A 16,670-nucleotide genomic window follows, 5' to 3' on the forward strand; every position below is an offset into this window, starting at 1 on the left:
TAAACTCACATCTATGCAGGACCATGAGTCTCACCCCCTGCAGGACACTCTGTCCCCTGCAGGACACTCTGTCCCCTGCAGGACACTCTGTGACTGATCTACCCTCGCTGTGTGAAGGAGACGTTTCACAGTCTTTCCTTCTGCTGCTGTCACTCTACACTGCCCTGAACATGTGCAATACTGAATCAACCATGTGCAATACCTGTAAATAAGAGTGTTCTATTTTGTTTTGTTTTTTATACGGTTTACTTACCTGCTAATAGTATTACCTAGTCTTGTGCTAGTTATTTTTACTTTATTTTTATTTTATTCTATTATTATTATCTGATTTTTATCTTTATTTTGTATTTTTATTATCTATTTTATTTTATTTCCCCCCCTCCATTCCCTATTAAGACAGGAGAGGAGTTTTGTTAATAAGAGTTTTTTGTTTTGTTCATAAGAGTTTTATTAAGTGTGTTTGAAACGTCCTATAATCTGTCCTTTCCTCCTGTTTCTACTGCAACAACCACATGTCCCTGTGGGACATTAAAGGATTATCTTATCTTATCTTATCTCAGTCTTTGTCCTGGTCTGTTGCAGATGTGATGGTCGGCGTTGGTCTTTGACGTCTTTGCCTTCGTCTGGATATGGAACCAACACTCCCAGTTCTACTGTGTCTGTGAGTCAAGACCAACACGTTTGTCCAACAGCCGGGTTTTGGGTTAAGTGTTGGGGGTGTTTGGGTTAGCTGTCGGGGGTGTTGGGGTTAGGTGTCGGGGTTAGGTGTTGGGGGTGTTGGGTGTGTTGGGGTTGGGGGTGTTGGGGTTAGGTGTCGAGGGTGTTGGGGTTAGGTGTCAGGGTTAGGTGTTGGGGGTGTTGGGTGTGTTGGGGTTGGGGGTGTTGGGGTTAGGTGTCGGGGGTGTTGGGGTTAGGTGTCGGGGGTGTTGGGGTTAGGTGTCGGGGGTGTTGGGGTTAGGTGTCGGGGGTGTTGGGGTTAGGTGTCGGGGGTGTTGGGGTTAGGTGTCGGGGGTGTTGGGGTTAGGTGTCGGGGGTGTTGGGGTTAGGTGTCGGGGGTGTTGGGGTTAGGTGTCGGGGGTGTTGGGGTTAGGTGTCGGGGGTGCGTTGAGTTCGTTGGGTTCCTTCTGTATCTAAAGTGTTTACATCCTTCAGTCGAGCTCGTCTCAGGACAGATTACACCAGCTGCCCTTCCAGCCGACTCCAGACGAGATCCGCTTCTTCACTCGACACTTCAGCTCCGGCCGTGACCAAGACGAGCTCCAGAGAACCCGGCCCAGGTCCAGATCCCTGAGGTGAGACCCGCTCTGAACCCGCTCTGAACCCGGTTCTTCCCCGGTCTGACCCTGGTTCTGGTTCTGGTTTCAGCCCGGGTCGGTCTCCGGTCTCGTTCGACCATGAGATCCTGATGATGAACCACGTTTACAAGGAGCGTTTCCCAAAGGTTTGTCTTTTCATCATTTGTGTTAAAGTGTGTCATATTTCTTTAAATAAAAGTAAAAACTATTGTGTGTCCAGTAAAAGTGTGTGTCGTAATGTGTGTTAAATGTGTTAAGCTAATATAATAATAATAATAATAGTATTATTAGTCCTATTAGTTCCATAAGGCCGTGCGACGCACGGCTGCAAAAGTGCGCACGAAATCCAGCGCTCGCCCACTTCCAAACACTCACAAACGCACTCCTCCCTCATGCACCGTGCAGACTAAGTAGTAGAAGGAAAATGGAACATTACTGTTGTAAACGGCCGAAGCCCGTGCAAAAGTGCGCACTAAACAGGCGCTCGTTTGCGCTAAGTAGCTCATGAATACGTTCCATCTCTTGCATGTTCCATTCATATAAAAATGTGATGCAAAAATTTAACATTATTACTGTTTAGAGGGCCAAAAACACAAAGTGGGCGGAGCCCACTCAAAATTAAGGACGGTACACATCAGTGACCAGAAAACCCACACTGTGCTGTCCTCGCCCCAAGTGACTCTCTTTGCAAGGCTGGACTGCCAGAGGACGGCGCTCCAATAAACTTGGTCTTGGTGTTTTGTTCATTTATTGAAGAACAGCATACAGCTGTTGTCCTCTTAAACCAACCGTAAAACTGGAATACAAAATGAGTAATTAGCTGCTGACATGTAAATGAAATGCTAGGCTAACACAAACCTGCTCAAAACAAAGCAGAAATCACCCAAAATCATCACGATACTTACAGACAAATATTGTCCAAAGCAACAACACGTATGTGGGAAACACGAGCTCAACACGTGACAAACTCGGCATGGCGTGCGGCCATCTTGGATTTTTAGACGAAAACAAACAATAGCATTGGGCGAACACAAGGGGGCGGTGTAGGCTAATGTACAACCCTTGTAACAACTACAACCTTGAGAATGGGCAGAACCCACACCATGACGTAGGGATGTACCGCTACGATGGACCGGATCCGGACTTGGAAAAACGTTTCGGTTCAGGTCCAAAAAAACCGAAACCCGGTGATTCGATTCTGGACTCATTAAAAATCCCGTTCTAGAATCTAAACCATCCTAAACCTTCCATAGATCCCGAAATTCGCGCTGGAAAAGACGTAAACTCTGACATCGCTGTCAATGGCGCGGAGCATCAGCGACGCACGCGTCTTCCCCACGGCAGAAGTTGAAGCCGGCGCAATGAGTTTAAAGACGCGAGACCGAACACTGAGGCAACTGTAAGAGAGCTGACTTTATTTGAAGCGTTTTAAGCCGCCGCTTGTGCCGCTCCGTGAGTTAGTTTAAGACGCTTGTTAAAGGAGCGGGTTGTGCTTTGGTTTGGGCGTAAATCTTGTAACTTCTCGCTCAGGTCAGTAATGCTGATTTAATGTCACAAGTTGTCACTTTATTTCTTGAACAGAGTTGGTTACTGTTGGCCGTAACCATGGTGATGGAACAGGAACATCAGAAACTACCTGGTCTCCTGAGCCGCTCTTAGCTCCGCCCCAGAGACCGCACGCACACACACACACACACACACACAATAACACTGCATTAACAACAGTGTGAAAGGAACATTTAACCAGATCATGCTTCACATTAGGGTCGCTACAATATGAATAAACTAACTGTTATGTTGTGGTGTGATGTATTTAGCATTTATTTAGGTGGGTTAATGTGCAATATACATATTTATACATCTAAGTAAATACTAAGTCAAAGTAATATTGTTTAATTGCTGGATTCATTAATTGGAGCTTATATTTTGTAATAGTATTTGTATTCTACAGTTGTTAAAAATGGTCTTGTGTTTAATGCTGTTAATATGATGTATTGTGTGTAGTGTCAAATATTTTCATATTCTATTTTTGATACTGCTAAGTTGATTGATTTATAGTGGTTCTAGTCGACTGTTATGAGAGTTTTTGAAGGTTTTTACATAACTTTGATGCCAATGGATCTGCAAAATTAAAGAGTGGAAATGTATCTAAAGCATTAAACTTCAGGTGTGGGAACAGCCCAGTCAAACCAGTAACACACTTACAAACATAGTATCAGCAGAAACAGCTGCTCCAATACCAATACTCAACATGCTCTTGTTCCTCTAGTAAAACACATGAATGTGTGTTAGCTCGTAGCTCGTAGCTTGTGATTTGTAAGTTGTAACTTCTGTTAATAAACAGTGAATAGGTCCAGACTCATTCGGTCCGGACCTGAACCTAAACCTCTGGATTCGAATCCGGACTTGACCCTGAAGGTGGGTTTAGGTCTGCATCACTACCATGACGTAGGACGAGCGTCTTCCGAAAATGTATAGTTTATGATATTTGAAATATAGGAAACATTGCAGGGTTCAGAATAAGCTGTATCACAAAATGCGACGCATTTTCTCTCAAATGCGATGCATTCGTCAGAAAAAAGTGTGTTTGTTTCGCAGCTTTTGCGATACGAAAATGTGTGTTTAATTGTGTCACCAAAGCGCGGGACTCCATCCAGGGTAAGGACTGACCCGGGACAGACTAAACACATCAGCTGCAGGTTTATTGAAGTGGATGAGTCAATCGATCGTCAATATGACACATGTAGGACGCTGTGTGGACATGACACATGTAGGACGCTGTGTGGACATGACACATGTAGGACGCTGTGTGGACATGACACATGTAGGACGCTGTGTGGACATGACACATGTAGGACGTCTGTGGACATGACACATGTAGGACGCTGTGTGGACATGACACATGTAGGACGTCTGTGGACATGATACATGTAGGACGCTGTGTGGACATGACACATGTAGGACGTCTGTGGACATGACACATGTAGGACGCTGTGTGGACATGACACATGTAGGACGTCTGTGGACATGATACATGTAGGACGCTGTGTGGACATGACACATGTAGGACGCTGTGTGGACATGACACATGTAGGACGCTGTGTGGACATGACACATGTAGGACGTCTGTGGACATGATACATGTAGGACGCTGTGTGGACATGACACATGTAGGACGTCTGTGGACATGACACATGTAGGACGCTGTGTGGACATGACACATGTAGGACGTCTGTGGACATGATACATGTAGGACGCTGTGTGGACATGACACATGTAGGACGTCTGTGGACATGACACATGTAGGACGCTGTGTGGACATGACACATGTAGGACGCTGTGTGGACATGACACATGTAGGACGCTGTGTGGACATGACACATGTAGGACGCTGTGTGGACATGACACATGTAGGACGCTGTGTGGACATGACACATGTAGGACGCTGTGTGGACATGACACATGTAGGACGCTGTGTGGGCATGACACATGTAGGACGCTGTGTGGACATGACACATGTAGGACGCTGTGTGGACATGACACATGTAGGACACTGTGTGGACATGACACATGTAGGACGCTGTGTGGACATGACACATGTAGGACGCTGTGTGGACATGACACATGTAGGACGCTGTGTGGACATGACACATGTAGGACGCTGTGTGGACATGACACATGTAGGACGCTGTGTGGGCATGACACATGTAGGACGCTGTGTGGACATGACACATGTAGGACGCTGTGTGGACATGACACATGTAGGACGCTGTGTGGACATGACACATGTAGGACGCTGTGTGGACATGACACATGTAGGACGCTGCTGTCTCAGATCGAGTCTGAAAGTGGGAGGAGCCATGTGCGCTAAAGTTAGCGTCACAGAATCGGACTTCAGAGGTCAGAGGTCAATAACTCCTAAACACAAAAGTCTTTGCAGATCATTCACTGCCAAAATATTCATATTTACACTGCAGTGACACGACCTGGTTTTAACAATCAGATGTGTATTTTGGGCTCAGCCAATCACACGCTCCAAATGTGCAGAGCCGAGACGAGGGCTTAGGGACCGTCAACAAATGTGCAGCCGGAGCGGTGACGAGAGTACTTAGGGACCGTCATCAAATAGCAAAACGAAAAATAGAAAGGTTTATAGCTGGAATGGAACGTCAAATAGAGCGGTACAATTTGAATAAGACATAAAATACACCATGATGGTCGCCACAGCAACCTTTATTTTTCCATCAGAAGCTTAACACTTATGTATTAATTGAGTGTAATAACAATTCATATGTAAATGAGACTCCTGCAAATAGTCATCTGATCATGATGATGGTGGTGATGGTGATGATGGTGATGATGTGGAAGAAAGTTGTAAATAAGTTAATCTAACTTGGTGTTAATTAATTTGTTCAACAACTAATTTGATTTGCAAGTGTTTAAAAGTTCATTGCTTTGGAGTTTTTTTTTTAAAATAGAGTTGCTTCTTCTTCTTCTTCTTCTTCTTCTTCTTCTTCTTCTTCTTCTTCTTCTTCTTCTTCTTCTTCTTCTTCTTCTTCTTCTTCTTCTTCTTCTTCTTCCACAACAATTTGCACACCTCTAAAAATTGTGCCTCTACAGTCTCCTTTTTCTATCTTTTCAAAAATCATATTGTGAAATCATGAAAAAATCACTACTTTTAGTTTGGGGCGAATTATCAGGAAGTCTGAGGGCCAAAATAAATGATCTGAGGGCCGTAATTGGCCCCCGATCCAAAGTTTGGAGGTTCTAATCAATCTTTCGCTGGAAGTTTATTCATGAACAAAAACTCAAAGTCCTAACTCTTCTCAGGCCACGGCGCAGATGGAGGAGCGTCTGCTGGAGCTGCTGTCCTCCGCTCCTCCTGCAGGTGGCGCCACGCTGCCCGAAGACACTGTGGACGCGGCGCGCTCTGGTGGTGACGGACGAGTTCTGTCCGACGGAGTCCTGAGCTTCATCCAACACCAGCTCCTGGAACTGAGCCGTGACCTTCTTGAGAAGAGCCGAGAGAGGCTGGTGACCTCACGCTACTTCTGCCAGCTCCAGGAGAGTCTGGAGAAGCTTCTACAGGACGTGAGCGTGTTTAACCCCTCGTGGGCTCTGGAGCGTGTTTAACCCCTCGTGGGCTCTGGAGCGTGTTTAACCCCTCGTGTCGGGCTCTGGAGCGTGTTTAACCCCTCGTGTCGGGCTCTGGAGCGTATTTAACCCCTTGTGTCGGGCTCTGGAGCGTGTTTAACCCCTTGTGGGCTCTGGAGCGTGTTTAACCCCTCGTGTCGGGCTCTGCAGCGTGTTTAACCCCTCGTGGGCTCTGGAGCGTGTTTAACCCCTCGTGTCGGGCTCTGGAGCGTGTTTAACCCCTCGTGGGCTCTGGAGCGTGTTTAACCCCTCGTGTCGGGCTCTGGAGCGTGTTTAACCCCTTGTGTCAGGCTCTGGAGCGTGTTTAACCCCTCGTGTCGGGCTCTGGAGCGTGTTTAACCCCTCGTGGGCTCTGGAGCGTGTTTAACCCCTCGTGTCGGGCTCTGGAGCGTGTTTAACCCCTCGTGGGCTCTGGTGCGTGTTTAACCCCTCGTGTCGGGCTCTGGAGCGTGTTTAACCCCTCGTGGGCTCTGGAGCGTGTTTAACCCCTCGTGTCGGGCTCTGGAGCGTGTTTAACCCCTCGTGTCGGGCTCTGGAGCGTGTTTAACCCCTCGTGTCAGGCTCTGGAGCGTGTTTAACCCCTCGTGGGCTCTGGAGCGTGTTTAACCCCTCGTGTCGGGCTCTGGAGCGTGTTTAACCCCTCGTGGGCTCTGGAGCGTGTTTAACCCCTCATGTCGGGCTCTAGCGTGTTTAACCCCTCGTGTCGGGCTCTGCAGCGTGTTTAACCCCTCGTGTCGGGCTCTGGAGCGTGTTTAACCCCTCGTGTCGGGCTCTGGAGCGTGTTTAACCCCTCGTGTCGGGCTCTGGAGCGTGTTTAACCCCTCGTGTCGGGCTCTGGAGCGTGTTTAACCCCTCTTGGGCTCTGGAGCGTGTTTAACCCCTCGTGTCGGGCTCTGGAGCGTGTTTAACCCCTCGTGTCGGGCTCTGGAGCGTGTTTAACCCCTCGTGGGCTCTGGAGCGTGTTTAACCCCTCTTGGGCTCTGGAGCGTGTTTAACCCCTCGTGTCGGGCTCTGGAGCGTGTTTAACCCCTCGTGGGCTCTGGAGCGTGTTTAACCCCTCGTGTCGGGCTCTGGAGCGTGTTTAACCCCTCGTGTCGGGCTCTGCAGCGTGTTTAACCCCTCGTGGGCTCTGGAGCGTGTTTAACCCCTCGTGTCGGGCTCTGGAGCGTGTTTAACCCCTCGTGTCGGGCTCTGGAGCGTGTTTAACCCCTCGTGTCAGGCTCTGGAGCGTGTTTAACCCCTCGTGGGCTCTGGAGCGTGTTTAACCCCTCGTGTCGGGCTCTGCAGCGTGTTTAACCCCTCGTGTCGGGCTCTGGAGCGTGTTTAACCCCTCGTGGGCTCTGGAGCGTGTTTAACCCCTCATGTCGGGCTCTAGCGTGTTTAACCCCTCGTGTCGGGCTCTGGAGCGTGTTTAACCCCTCGTGTCGGGCTCTGCAGCGTGTTTAACCCCTCGTGTCGGGCTCTGGAGCGTGTTTAACCCCTCGTGTCGGGCTCTGGAGCGTGTTTAACCCCTCGTGTCGGGCTCTGGAGCGTGTTTAACCCCTCTTGGGCTCTGGAGCGTGTTTAACCCCTCGTGTCGGGCTCTGGAGCGTGTTTAACCCCTCGTGGGCTCTGGAGCATGTTTAACCCCTCGTGTCGGGCTCTGGAGCGTGTTTAACCCCTCGTGGGCTCTGCAGCGTGTTTAACCCCTCGTGGGCTCTGGAGCGTGTTTAACCCCTCGTGTCGGGCTCTGGAGCGTGTTTAACCCCTCGTGGGCTCTGGAGCGTGTTTAACCCCTCGTGTCGGGCTCTGGAGCGTGTTTAACCCCTCGTGGGCTCTGGAGCGTGTTTAACCCCTCGTGTCGGGCTCTGGAGCGTGTTTAACCCCTCGTGGGCTCTGGAGCGTGTTTAACCCCTCGTGTCGGGCTCTGGAGCGTGTTTAACCCCTCTTGGGCTCTGGAGCGTGTTTAACCCCTCGTGTCGGGCTCTGGAGCGTGTTTAACCCCTCGTGGGCTCTGGAGCGTGTTTAACCCCTCGTGTCGGGCTCTGGAGCGTGTTTAACCCCTTGTGTCGGGCTCTGGAGCGTGTTTAACCCCTTGTGGGCTCTGGAGCGTGTTTAACCCCTCGTGTCGGGCTCTGCAGCGTGTTTAACCCCTTGTGTCGGGCTCTGGAGGGTGTTTAACCCCTCGTGTCGGGCTCTGGAGCGTGTTTAACCCCTCGTGGGCTCTGGAGCGTGTTTAACCCCTCGTGTCGGGCTCTGGAGCGTGTTTAACCCCTCGTGGGCTCTGGAGCGTGTTTAACCCCTCGTGTCGGGCTCTGGAGCGTGTTTAACCCCTCGTGTCGGGCTCTGGAGCGTGTTTAACCCCTCGTGGGCTCTGGAGCGTGTTTAACCCCTCGTGTCGGGCTCTGGAGCGTATTTAACCCCTTGTGTCGGGCTCTGGAGCGTGTTTAACCCCTTGTGGGCTCTGGAGCGTGTTTAACCCCTCGTGTCGGGCTCTGCAGCGTGTTTAACCCCTCGTGGGCTCTGGAGCGTGTTTAACCCCTCGTGTCGGGCTCTGGAGCGTGTTTAACCCCTCGTGGGCTCTGGAGCGTGTTTAACCCCTCGTGTCGGGCTCTGGAGCGTGTTTAACCCCTCGTGGGCTCTGGTGCGTGTTTAACCCCTCGTGTCGGGCTCTGGAGCGTGTTTAACCCCTCGTGGGCTCTGGAGCGTGTTTAACCCCTCGTGTCGGGCTCTGGAGCGTGTTTAACCCCTCGTGTCGGGCTCTGGAGCGTGTTTAACCCCTCGTGTCAGGCTCTGGAGCGTGTTTAACCCCTCGTGGGCTCTGGAGCGTGTTTAACCCCTCGTGTCGGGCTCTGGAGCGTGTTTAACCCCTCGTGGGCTCTGGAGCGTGTTTAACCCCTCATGTCGGGCTCTAGCGTGTTTAACCCCTCGTGTCGGGCTCTGCAGCGTGTTTAACCCCTCGTGTCGGGCTCTGGAGCGTGTTTAACCCCTCCTGTCGGGCTCTGGAGCGTGTTTAACCCCTCGTGTCGGGCTCTGGAGCGTGTTTAACCCCTCGTGTCGGGCTCTGGAGCGTGTTTAACCCCTCTTGGGCTCTGGAGCGTGTTTAACCCCTCGTGTCGGGCTCTGGAGCGTGTTTAACCCCTCGTGTCGGGCTCTGGAGCGTGTTTAACCCCTCTTGGGCTCTGGAGCGTGTTTAACCCCTCTTGGGCTCTGGAGCGTGTTTAACCCCTCGTGTCGGGCTCTGGAGCGTGTTTAACCCCTCGTGTCGGGCTCTGGAGCGTGTTTAACCCCTCGTGGGCTCTGGAGCGTGTTTAACCCCTCTTGGGCTCTGGAGCGTGTTTAACCCCTCGTGTCGGGCTCTGGAGCGTGTTTAACCCCTCGTGGGCTCTGGAGCGTGTTTAACCCCTCGTGTCGGGCTCTGGAGCGTGTTTAACCCCTCGTGTCGGGCTCTGGAGCGTGTTTAACCCCTCGTGTCGGGCTCTGGAGCGTGTTTAACCCCTCGTGTCGGGCTCTGGAGCGTGTTTAACCCCTCGTGTCAGGCTCTGGAGCGTGTTTAACCCCTCGTGGGCTCTGGAGCGTGTTTAACCCCTCGTGTCGGGCTCTGCAGCGTGTTTAACCCCTCGTGTCGGGCTCTGGAGCGTGTTTAACCCCTCGTGGGCTCTGGAGCGTGTTTAACCCCTCATGTCGGGCTCTGGAGCGTGTTTAACCCCTCGTGGGCTCTGGAGCGTGTTTAACCCCTCGTGTCGGGCTCTGCAGCGTGTTTAACCCCTCGTGTCGGGCTCTGGAGCGTGTTTAACCCCTCGTGGGCTCTGGAGCGTGTTTAACCCCTCGTGTCGGGCTCTGCAGCGTGTTTAACCCCTCGTGTCGGGCTCTGGAGCGTGTTTAACCCCTCGTGTCGGGCTCTGGAGCGTGTTTAACCCCTCGTGTCGGGCTCTGGAGCGTGTTTAACCCCTCTTGGGCTCTGGAGCGTGTTTAACCCCTCGTGTCGGGCTCTGGAGCGTGTTTAACCCCTCGTGGGCTCTGGAGCATGTTTAACCCCTCGTGTCGGGCTCTGGAGCGTGTTTAACCCCTCGTGGGCTCTGCAGCGTGTTTAACCCCTCGTGGGCTCTGGAGCGTGTTTAACCCCTCGTGTCGGGCTCTGGAGCGTGTTTAACCCCTCGTGGGCTCTGGAGCGTGTTTAACCCCTCGTGTCGGGCTCTGGAGCGTGTTTAACCCCTCGTGGGCTCTGGAGCGTGTTTAACCCCTCGTGTCGGGCTCTGGAGCGTGTTTAACCCCTCGTGGGCTCTGGAGCGTGTTTAACCCCTCGTGTCGGGCTCTGGAGCGTGTTTAACCCCTCTTGGGCTCTGGAGCGTGTTTAACCCCTCGTGTCGGGCTCTGGAGCGTGTTTAACCCCTCGTGGGCTCTGGAGCGTGTTTAACCCCTCGTGTCGGGCTCTGGAGCGTGTTTAACCCCTTGTGTCGGGCTCTGGAGCGTGTTTAACCCCTTGTGGGCTCTGGAGCGTGTTTAACCCCTCGTGTCGGGCTCTGCAGCGTGTTTAACCCCTTGTGTCGGGCTCTGGAGCGTGTTTAACCCCTCGTGTCGGGCTCTGGAGCGTGTTTAACCCCTCGTGGGCTCTGGAGCGTGTTTAACCCCTCGTGTCGGGCTCTGGAGCGTGTTTAACCCCTCGTGGGCTCTGGAGCGTGTTTAACCCCTCGTGTCGGGCTCTGGAGCGTGTTTAACCCCTTGTGTCAGGCTCTGGAGCGTGTTTAACCCCTCGTGGGCTCTGGAGCGTGTTTAACCCCTCGTGTCGGGCTCTGGAGCGTGTTTAACCCCTCGTGGGCTCTGGTGCGTGTTTAACCCCTCGTGTCGGGCTCTGGAGCGTGTTTAACCCCTCTTGGGCTCTGGAGCGTGTTTAACCCCTCGTGTCTCTTCAGGCTCTGGAGCGTTCTCAAAGTGCGGAGCTGACTTTGGTGACTCGGACCATAAAGCAGCTCATGATGGTCATCGCTCGTCCCGCTCGGCTGCTCGAGTGTCTGGAATTTGACCCGGAGCAGTTTTATCAACTCCTTCAGGCGGCCGAGGGCCACGCCCGAGCCGAGGGCCACGCCCGAGCCGGAGACTGCATCCGGACTGATCTGCCCAAGTACATCATCAGCCAGCTGGGTCTGACCCGGGACCCCATCCAGGGTAAGGACTGACCCGGGACCCCATCCAGGGTAAGGACTGACCCGGGACCCCATCCAGGGTAAGGACTGACCCGGGACAGACTAAACACATCAGCTGCAGGTTTATTGAAGTGGATGAGGCTGGACCATTAATACAATCAATTAAATGATTCATATTTTAAAGCCACAATTTGAAAATGGCTAAATCATCCTGGCATTTCAGATTTTTCTCGCGACTTTCAAACTCAAACTTAGGGCGTGTTTAGTGACAGGTTACTCCTTTGTTGAGCCCCAGGTGGAGCCTTCCAGTGGTTTGAGAGGGAAGCGTGACCACAGCTTGTCTCCAGCTTTATAGAGAAATAATGATTAAAAAGTGATTTTTCTATCGTTGTGTTTTAGAAATGGCTCAGATGAACAGCTACGACAGCGGAAACTCAGAGACGGCCGAGACTGACCAGTCCAGCGAGGTCAGAATAACAGTGACTGTCAAATCCCAATCAATTCTTTTATAATAATGTCACTGTAATAATAATGTTTCCTCAGAGTCAAATACCGGCTCCAGCTGCTCCTCAGAAGATGAAAACTCCACAAGAAGAAGACTTTGAGACCATAAAACTCATCTCCAATGGAGCCTACGGGTTAGTCCCGCTTTAGACCTGCTTTAGTCCTGCTTTAGACCTGCTTTAGTCCTGCTTTAGACCTGCTTTAGTCCTGCTTTAGACCTGCTTTAGACCTGCTTTAGTCCTGCTTTAGTCCTGCTTTAGACCTGCTTTATTCCTGCTTTAGACCTGCTTTAGACCTGCTTTAGTCCTGCTTTAGTCCTGCTTTGGACCTGCTTTAGTCCTGCTTTAGTCCTGCTTTAGTCCTGCTTTGGACCTGCTTCAGACCTGCTTTAGTCCCGTTTTAACCCTGTTCCTCTGGTTCTTTCTGGTTCTTGCTGGTGCAGAGCCGTGTTCCTGGTGCGACACACAGAAACTCGTCAGCGTTTCGCTCTGAAGAAGATCAACAAACAGAACCTTCTGCTGAGGAACCAGGTGCATCAGGCCTTTGTGGAGCGGGACATTCTGACCTTTGCCCAGAACCCGTTTGTGGTCTCCATGTTCTGCTCCTTCCAGACCAGGAGACATCTCTGCATGGTCCTGGAGTACGTGGAAGGTATGGCCTGAGCCTGAGCCTGAGCCTGACCCCGGACCCTGACACTGACCTTAACCCTGACCCTGACCCTGAGCCTGACCCGGGACCCTGACCCCTGATCCTGACCCGGACACTGATCCTGACCCCGGACCCTGACACTGACACTGACCTTAACCCTGACCCTGACCCTGATCCTGACCCTGAGCCTGACCCGGGACCCTGACCCCTGATCCTGACCCGGACACTGATCCTGACCCCGGACCCTGACACTGACACTGACCTTAACCCTGATCCTGACCCCGGACCCTGACCCCTGATCCTGACCCCGACACTGATCCTGATCCTGATCCTGACCCAGGACCCTGACACTGACACTGACACTGATCCTAACCCTGACCTCGGACCCTAACCCTGACCTCGGACCATGACCCTGACCTCGGACCCTAACCCTGACCCTGACCCCTGACCCTGACCCCTGACCCTGGACCTTCTTGTTCCACAGGAGGAGACTGTGCGACGCTGCTGAAGAACATCGGCGCCCTCCCCGTGGATATGACTCGTCTATACTTTGCAGAGACCGTCCTGGCACTGGAGTATCTGCACAACTACGGCATCGTCCACCGAGACCTCAAACCAGACAAGTACCAGAAGACAAACCCTAACCTGAGCAGAAATTCATAAGAACGGTCTCACAGCCTGTCCTCTGTCTTCTGTCTGCCCTCTGTCTGTCCTCTGTCTGTCCTCTGTCTGTCCTCTGTCTGTCCTCTGTCTGTCCTCTTTCCTCTGTCTGTCCTCCACAGTTTGCTGATCACGTCTCTGGGACACATCAAACTCACTGACTTTGGACTGTCCAAGATGGGCCTCATGAGCCTGACCACAAACCTGTACGAGGGTCACATCGAGAAGGACGCTCGCGAGTTCATCGATAAACAGGTATACAAAACCCAAACACCACCCAAACGCCACCCAAACGCCACCCAAATACCGCCCAAACGTCACCCACACACCACACCAACACCGCCCAAACACCACCCAAACACCACCCAAACACCACCCAAACAAACATCACAGAAAAGTTGCATAACATCAGCCCAAGCATGGCTCCAAACATTGGACAAATATCACCATCTCACCTGCCTCACCTCTCACCTGCCTCACCTCTCACCTGCCTCACCTCTCACCTGCCTCACCTGTCTCACCTGTCTCACCTGCCTCACTTGTCTTGCCTGCCTCACCTGTCTTACCTGTCTCATCTGCCTCACCTGTCTCACCTGCCTCACCTGCCTCTCTGGTCTTCAGGTGTGTGGTACCCCTGAGTACATCGCTCCAGAGGTCATCCTGAGGCAGGGTTATGGTAAACCGGTCGACTGGTGGTCAATGGGCATCATTCTCTATGAGTTTTTACTCGGCTGCGCTCCATTCTTCGGAGACACACCAGAGGAACTGTTTGGACAAGTCATCAGCGGTCAGTACTGCACCTGTCACACACCTGACGCACTTGACACACCTGTAACACATCTGACGCACCTGTAACACACCTGACGCACTTGTAACACACCTGACGCACTTGTAACACTCCTGTAACACACCTGTAACACACCTGATGCACCTGTAACACTCCTGTAACACACCTGTAACACACCTGGCGCACCTGTAACACTCCTGTAACACTCCTGTAACACACCTGTAACACTCCTGTAACACACCTGTAACACACCTGACGCACCTGTAACACTCCTGTAACACTCCTGTAACACACCTGTAACACTCCTGTAACACACCTGTAACACACCTGACGCACCTGTAACACTCCTGTAACACTCCTGTAACACACCTGTAACACTCCTGTAACACACCTGTAACACTCCTGTAACACTCCTGTAACACACCTGACGCACTCCTGTAACACACCTGTAACACACCTGACGCACCTGTAACACACCTGACGCACCTGTAACACACCTGTAACACTCCTGTAACACACCTGTAACACTCCTGTAACACACCTGTAACACTCCTGTAACACACCTGACGCACTCCTGTAACACACCTGACGCACCTGTAACACACCTGTAACACACCTGACGCACCTGTAACACACCTGACGCACCTGTAACACACCTGACGCACCTGTAGTAACACACCTGACGCACCTGTAGTAACACACCTGACGCACCTGTAACACACCTGACGCACCTGTAGTAACACATCTGACGCACCTGTAAACTCACCTGATGCACCTGTAACACACCTGACGCACCTGTAGTAACACATCTGACGCACCTGTAACGCACCTGTAACACACCTGACGCACCTGTAACACACCTGTAACACACCTGACGCACCTGTAACACACCTGACGCACCTGTAGTAACACACCTGACGCACCTGTAACACACCTGACGCACCTGTAGTAACACATCTGACGCACCTGTAAACTCACCTGACGCACCTGTAGTAACACATCTGACGCACCTGTAGTAACACACCGACGCACCTGTTACACACCTGACGCACCTGTAACACACCTGTAACGCACCTGTAACACACCTGACGCACCTGTAACACACCTGATGCACCTGTAACACACCTGACGCACCTGTAGTAACACATCTGACGCACCTGTAAACACACCTGACGCACCTGTAACACACCTGTAACACACTTGACGCACCTGTAACACACCTGTAACACACCTGACGCACCTGTAACACACCTGACGCACCTGTAGTAACACACCTGACGCACCTGTAACACACCTGTAACACACCTGACGCACCTGTAACACACCACACACACCTGTAACACAACTGACGCACCTGTAACACACCTGTAATACACCTGTAACACACCTGTAACACACCTGTAACACACCTGTAGCACACCTGTAGTAACACATCTGACGCACCTGTAAACTCACCTGGCGCACCTGTAACACACCTGTAACACACCTGACGCACCTGTAAACACACCCGACGCACCTGTTACACACCTGACGCACCTGTAACACACCTGTAACACACCTGTAACGCACCTGTAACACACCTGATGCACCTGTAACACATCTGACGCACCTGTAGTAACACATCTGACGCACCTGTAAACACACCTGACGCACCTGTAACACACCTGTAACACACTTGACGCACCTGTAACGCACCTGTAACACACCTGTAACACACCTGACGCACCTGTAGTAACACACCTGACGCACCTGTAACACACCTGTAACACACCTGACGCACCTGACGCACCTGTAACACACCACACACACCTGTAACACAACTGACGCACCTGTAACACACCTGTAACACACCTGTAACACTCCTGTAACACACCTGTAACACTCCTGTAACACACCTGACGCACTCCTGTAACACACCTGACGCACCTGTAACACACCTGTAACACACCTGACGCACCTGTAACACACCTGACGCACCTGTAACACACCTGACGCACCTGTAGTAACACACCTGACGCACCTGTAGTAACACACCTGACGCACCTGTAACACACCTGACGCACCTGTAGTAACACATCTGACGCACCTGTAAACTCACCTGATGCACCTGTAACACACCTGACGCACCTGTAGTAACACATCTGACGCACCTGTAACACACCTGTAACACACCTGACGCACCTGTAACACACCTGTAACACACCTGACGCACCTGTAACACACCTGACGCACCTGTAGTAACACACCTGACGCACCTGTAACACACCTGACGCACCTGTAGTAACACATCTGACGCACCTGTAAACTCACCTGACGCACCTGTAGTAACACATCTGACGCACCTGTAGTAACACACCGACGCACCTGTTACACACCTGACGCACCTGTAACACACCTGTAACACACCTGACGCACCTGTAACACACCTGATGCACCTGTAACACACCTGACGCACCTGTAGTAACACATCTGACGCACCTGTAAACACACCTGACGCAC

At 51.9% G+C, this 16,670-nt stretch overlaps 1 protein-coding gene across 1 annotated transcript in view; it reads left to right on the forward strand.

Moving 5' to 3' along the window:
• Nucleotides 1–16,670, forward strand: part of LOC140354283 (microtubule-associated serine/threonine-protein kinase 2-like) — a 31,459-nt gene that overhangs the window by 2,393 nt on the left and 12,396 nt on the right. Inside the window, exons 2-12 of the mRNA XM_072439232.1 lie at nt 561–661; nt 1,153–1,292; nt 1,366–1,441; nt 6,126–6,386; nt 11,342–11,594; nt 11,972–12,039; nt 12,116–12,210; nt 12,519–12,727; nt 13,209–13,347; nt 13,507–13,639; nt 14,006–14,171. Of these exons, the coding sequence (XP_072295333.1) occupies nt 561–661; nt 1,153–1,292; nt 1,366–1,441; nt 6,126–6,386; nt 11,342–11,594; nt 11,972–12,039; nt 12,116–12,210; nt 12,519–12,727; nt 13,209–13,347; nt 13,507–13,639; nt 14,006–14,171 (1,641 nt within the window). The remainder of the gene's footprint in view (nt 1–560; nt 662–1,152; nt 1,293–1,365; nt 1,442–6,125; nt 6,387–11,341; nt 11,595–11,971; nt 12,040–12,115; nt 12,211–12,518; nt 12,728–13,208; nt 13,348–13,506; nt 13,640–14,005; nt 14,172–16,670) is intronic.

The sequence above is a fragment of the Eucyclogobius newberryi genome, unplaced genomic scaffold (assembly GCF_026437365.1).
Source record: "Eucyclogobius newberryi isolate DKJ021-1_F unplaced genomic scaffold, fEucNew1.0.hap1 SCAF_9, whole genome shotgun sequence".
Classification (NCBI taxonomy): domain Eukaryota; kingdom Metazoa; phylum Chordata; class Actinopteri; order Gobiiformes; family Gobiidae; genus Eucyclogobius; species Eucyclogobius newberryi.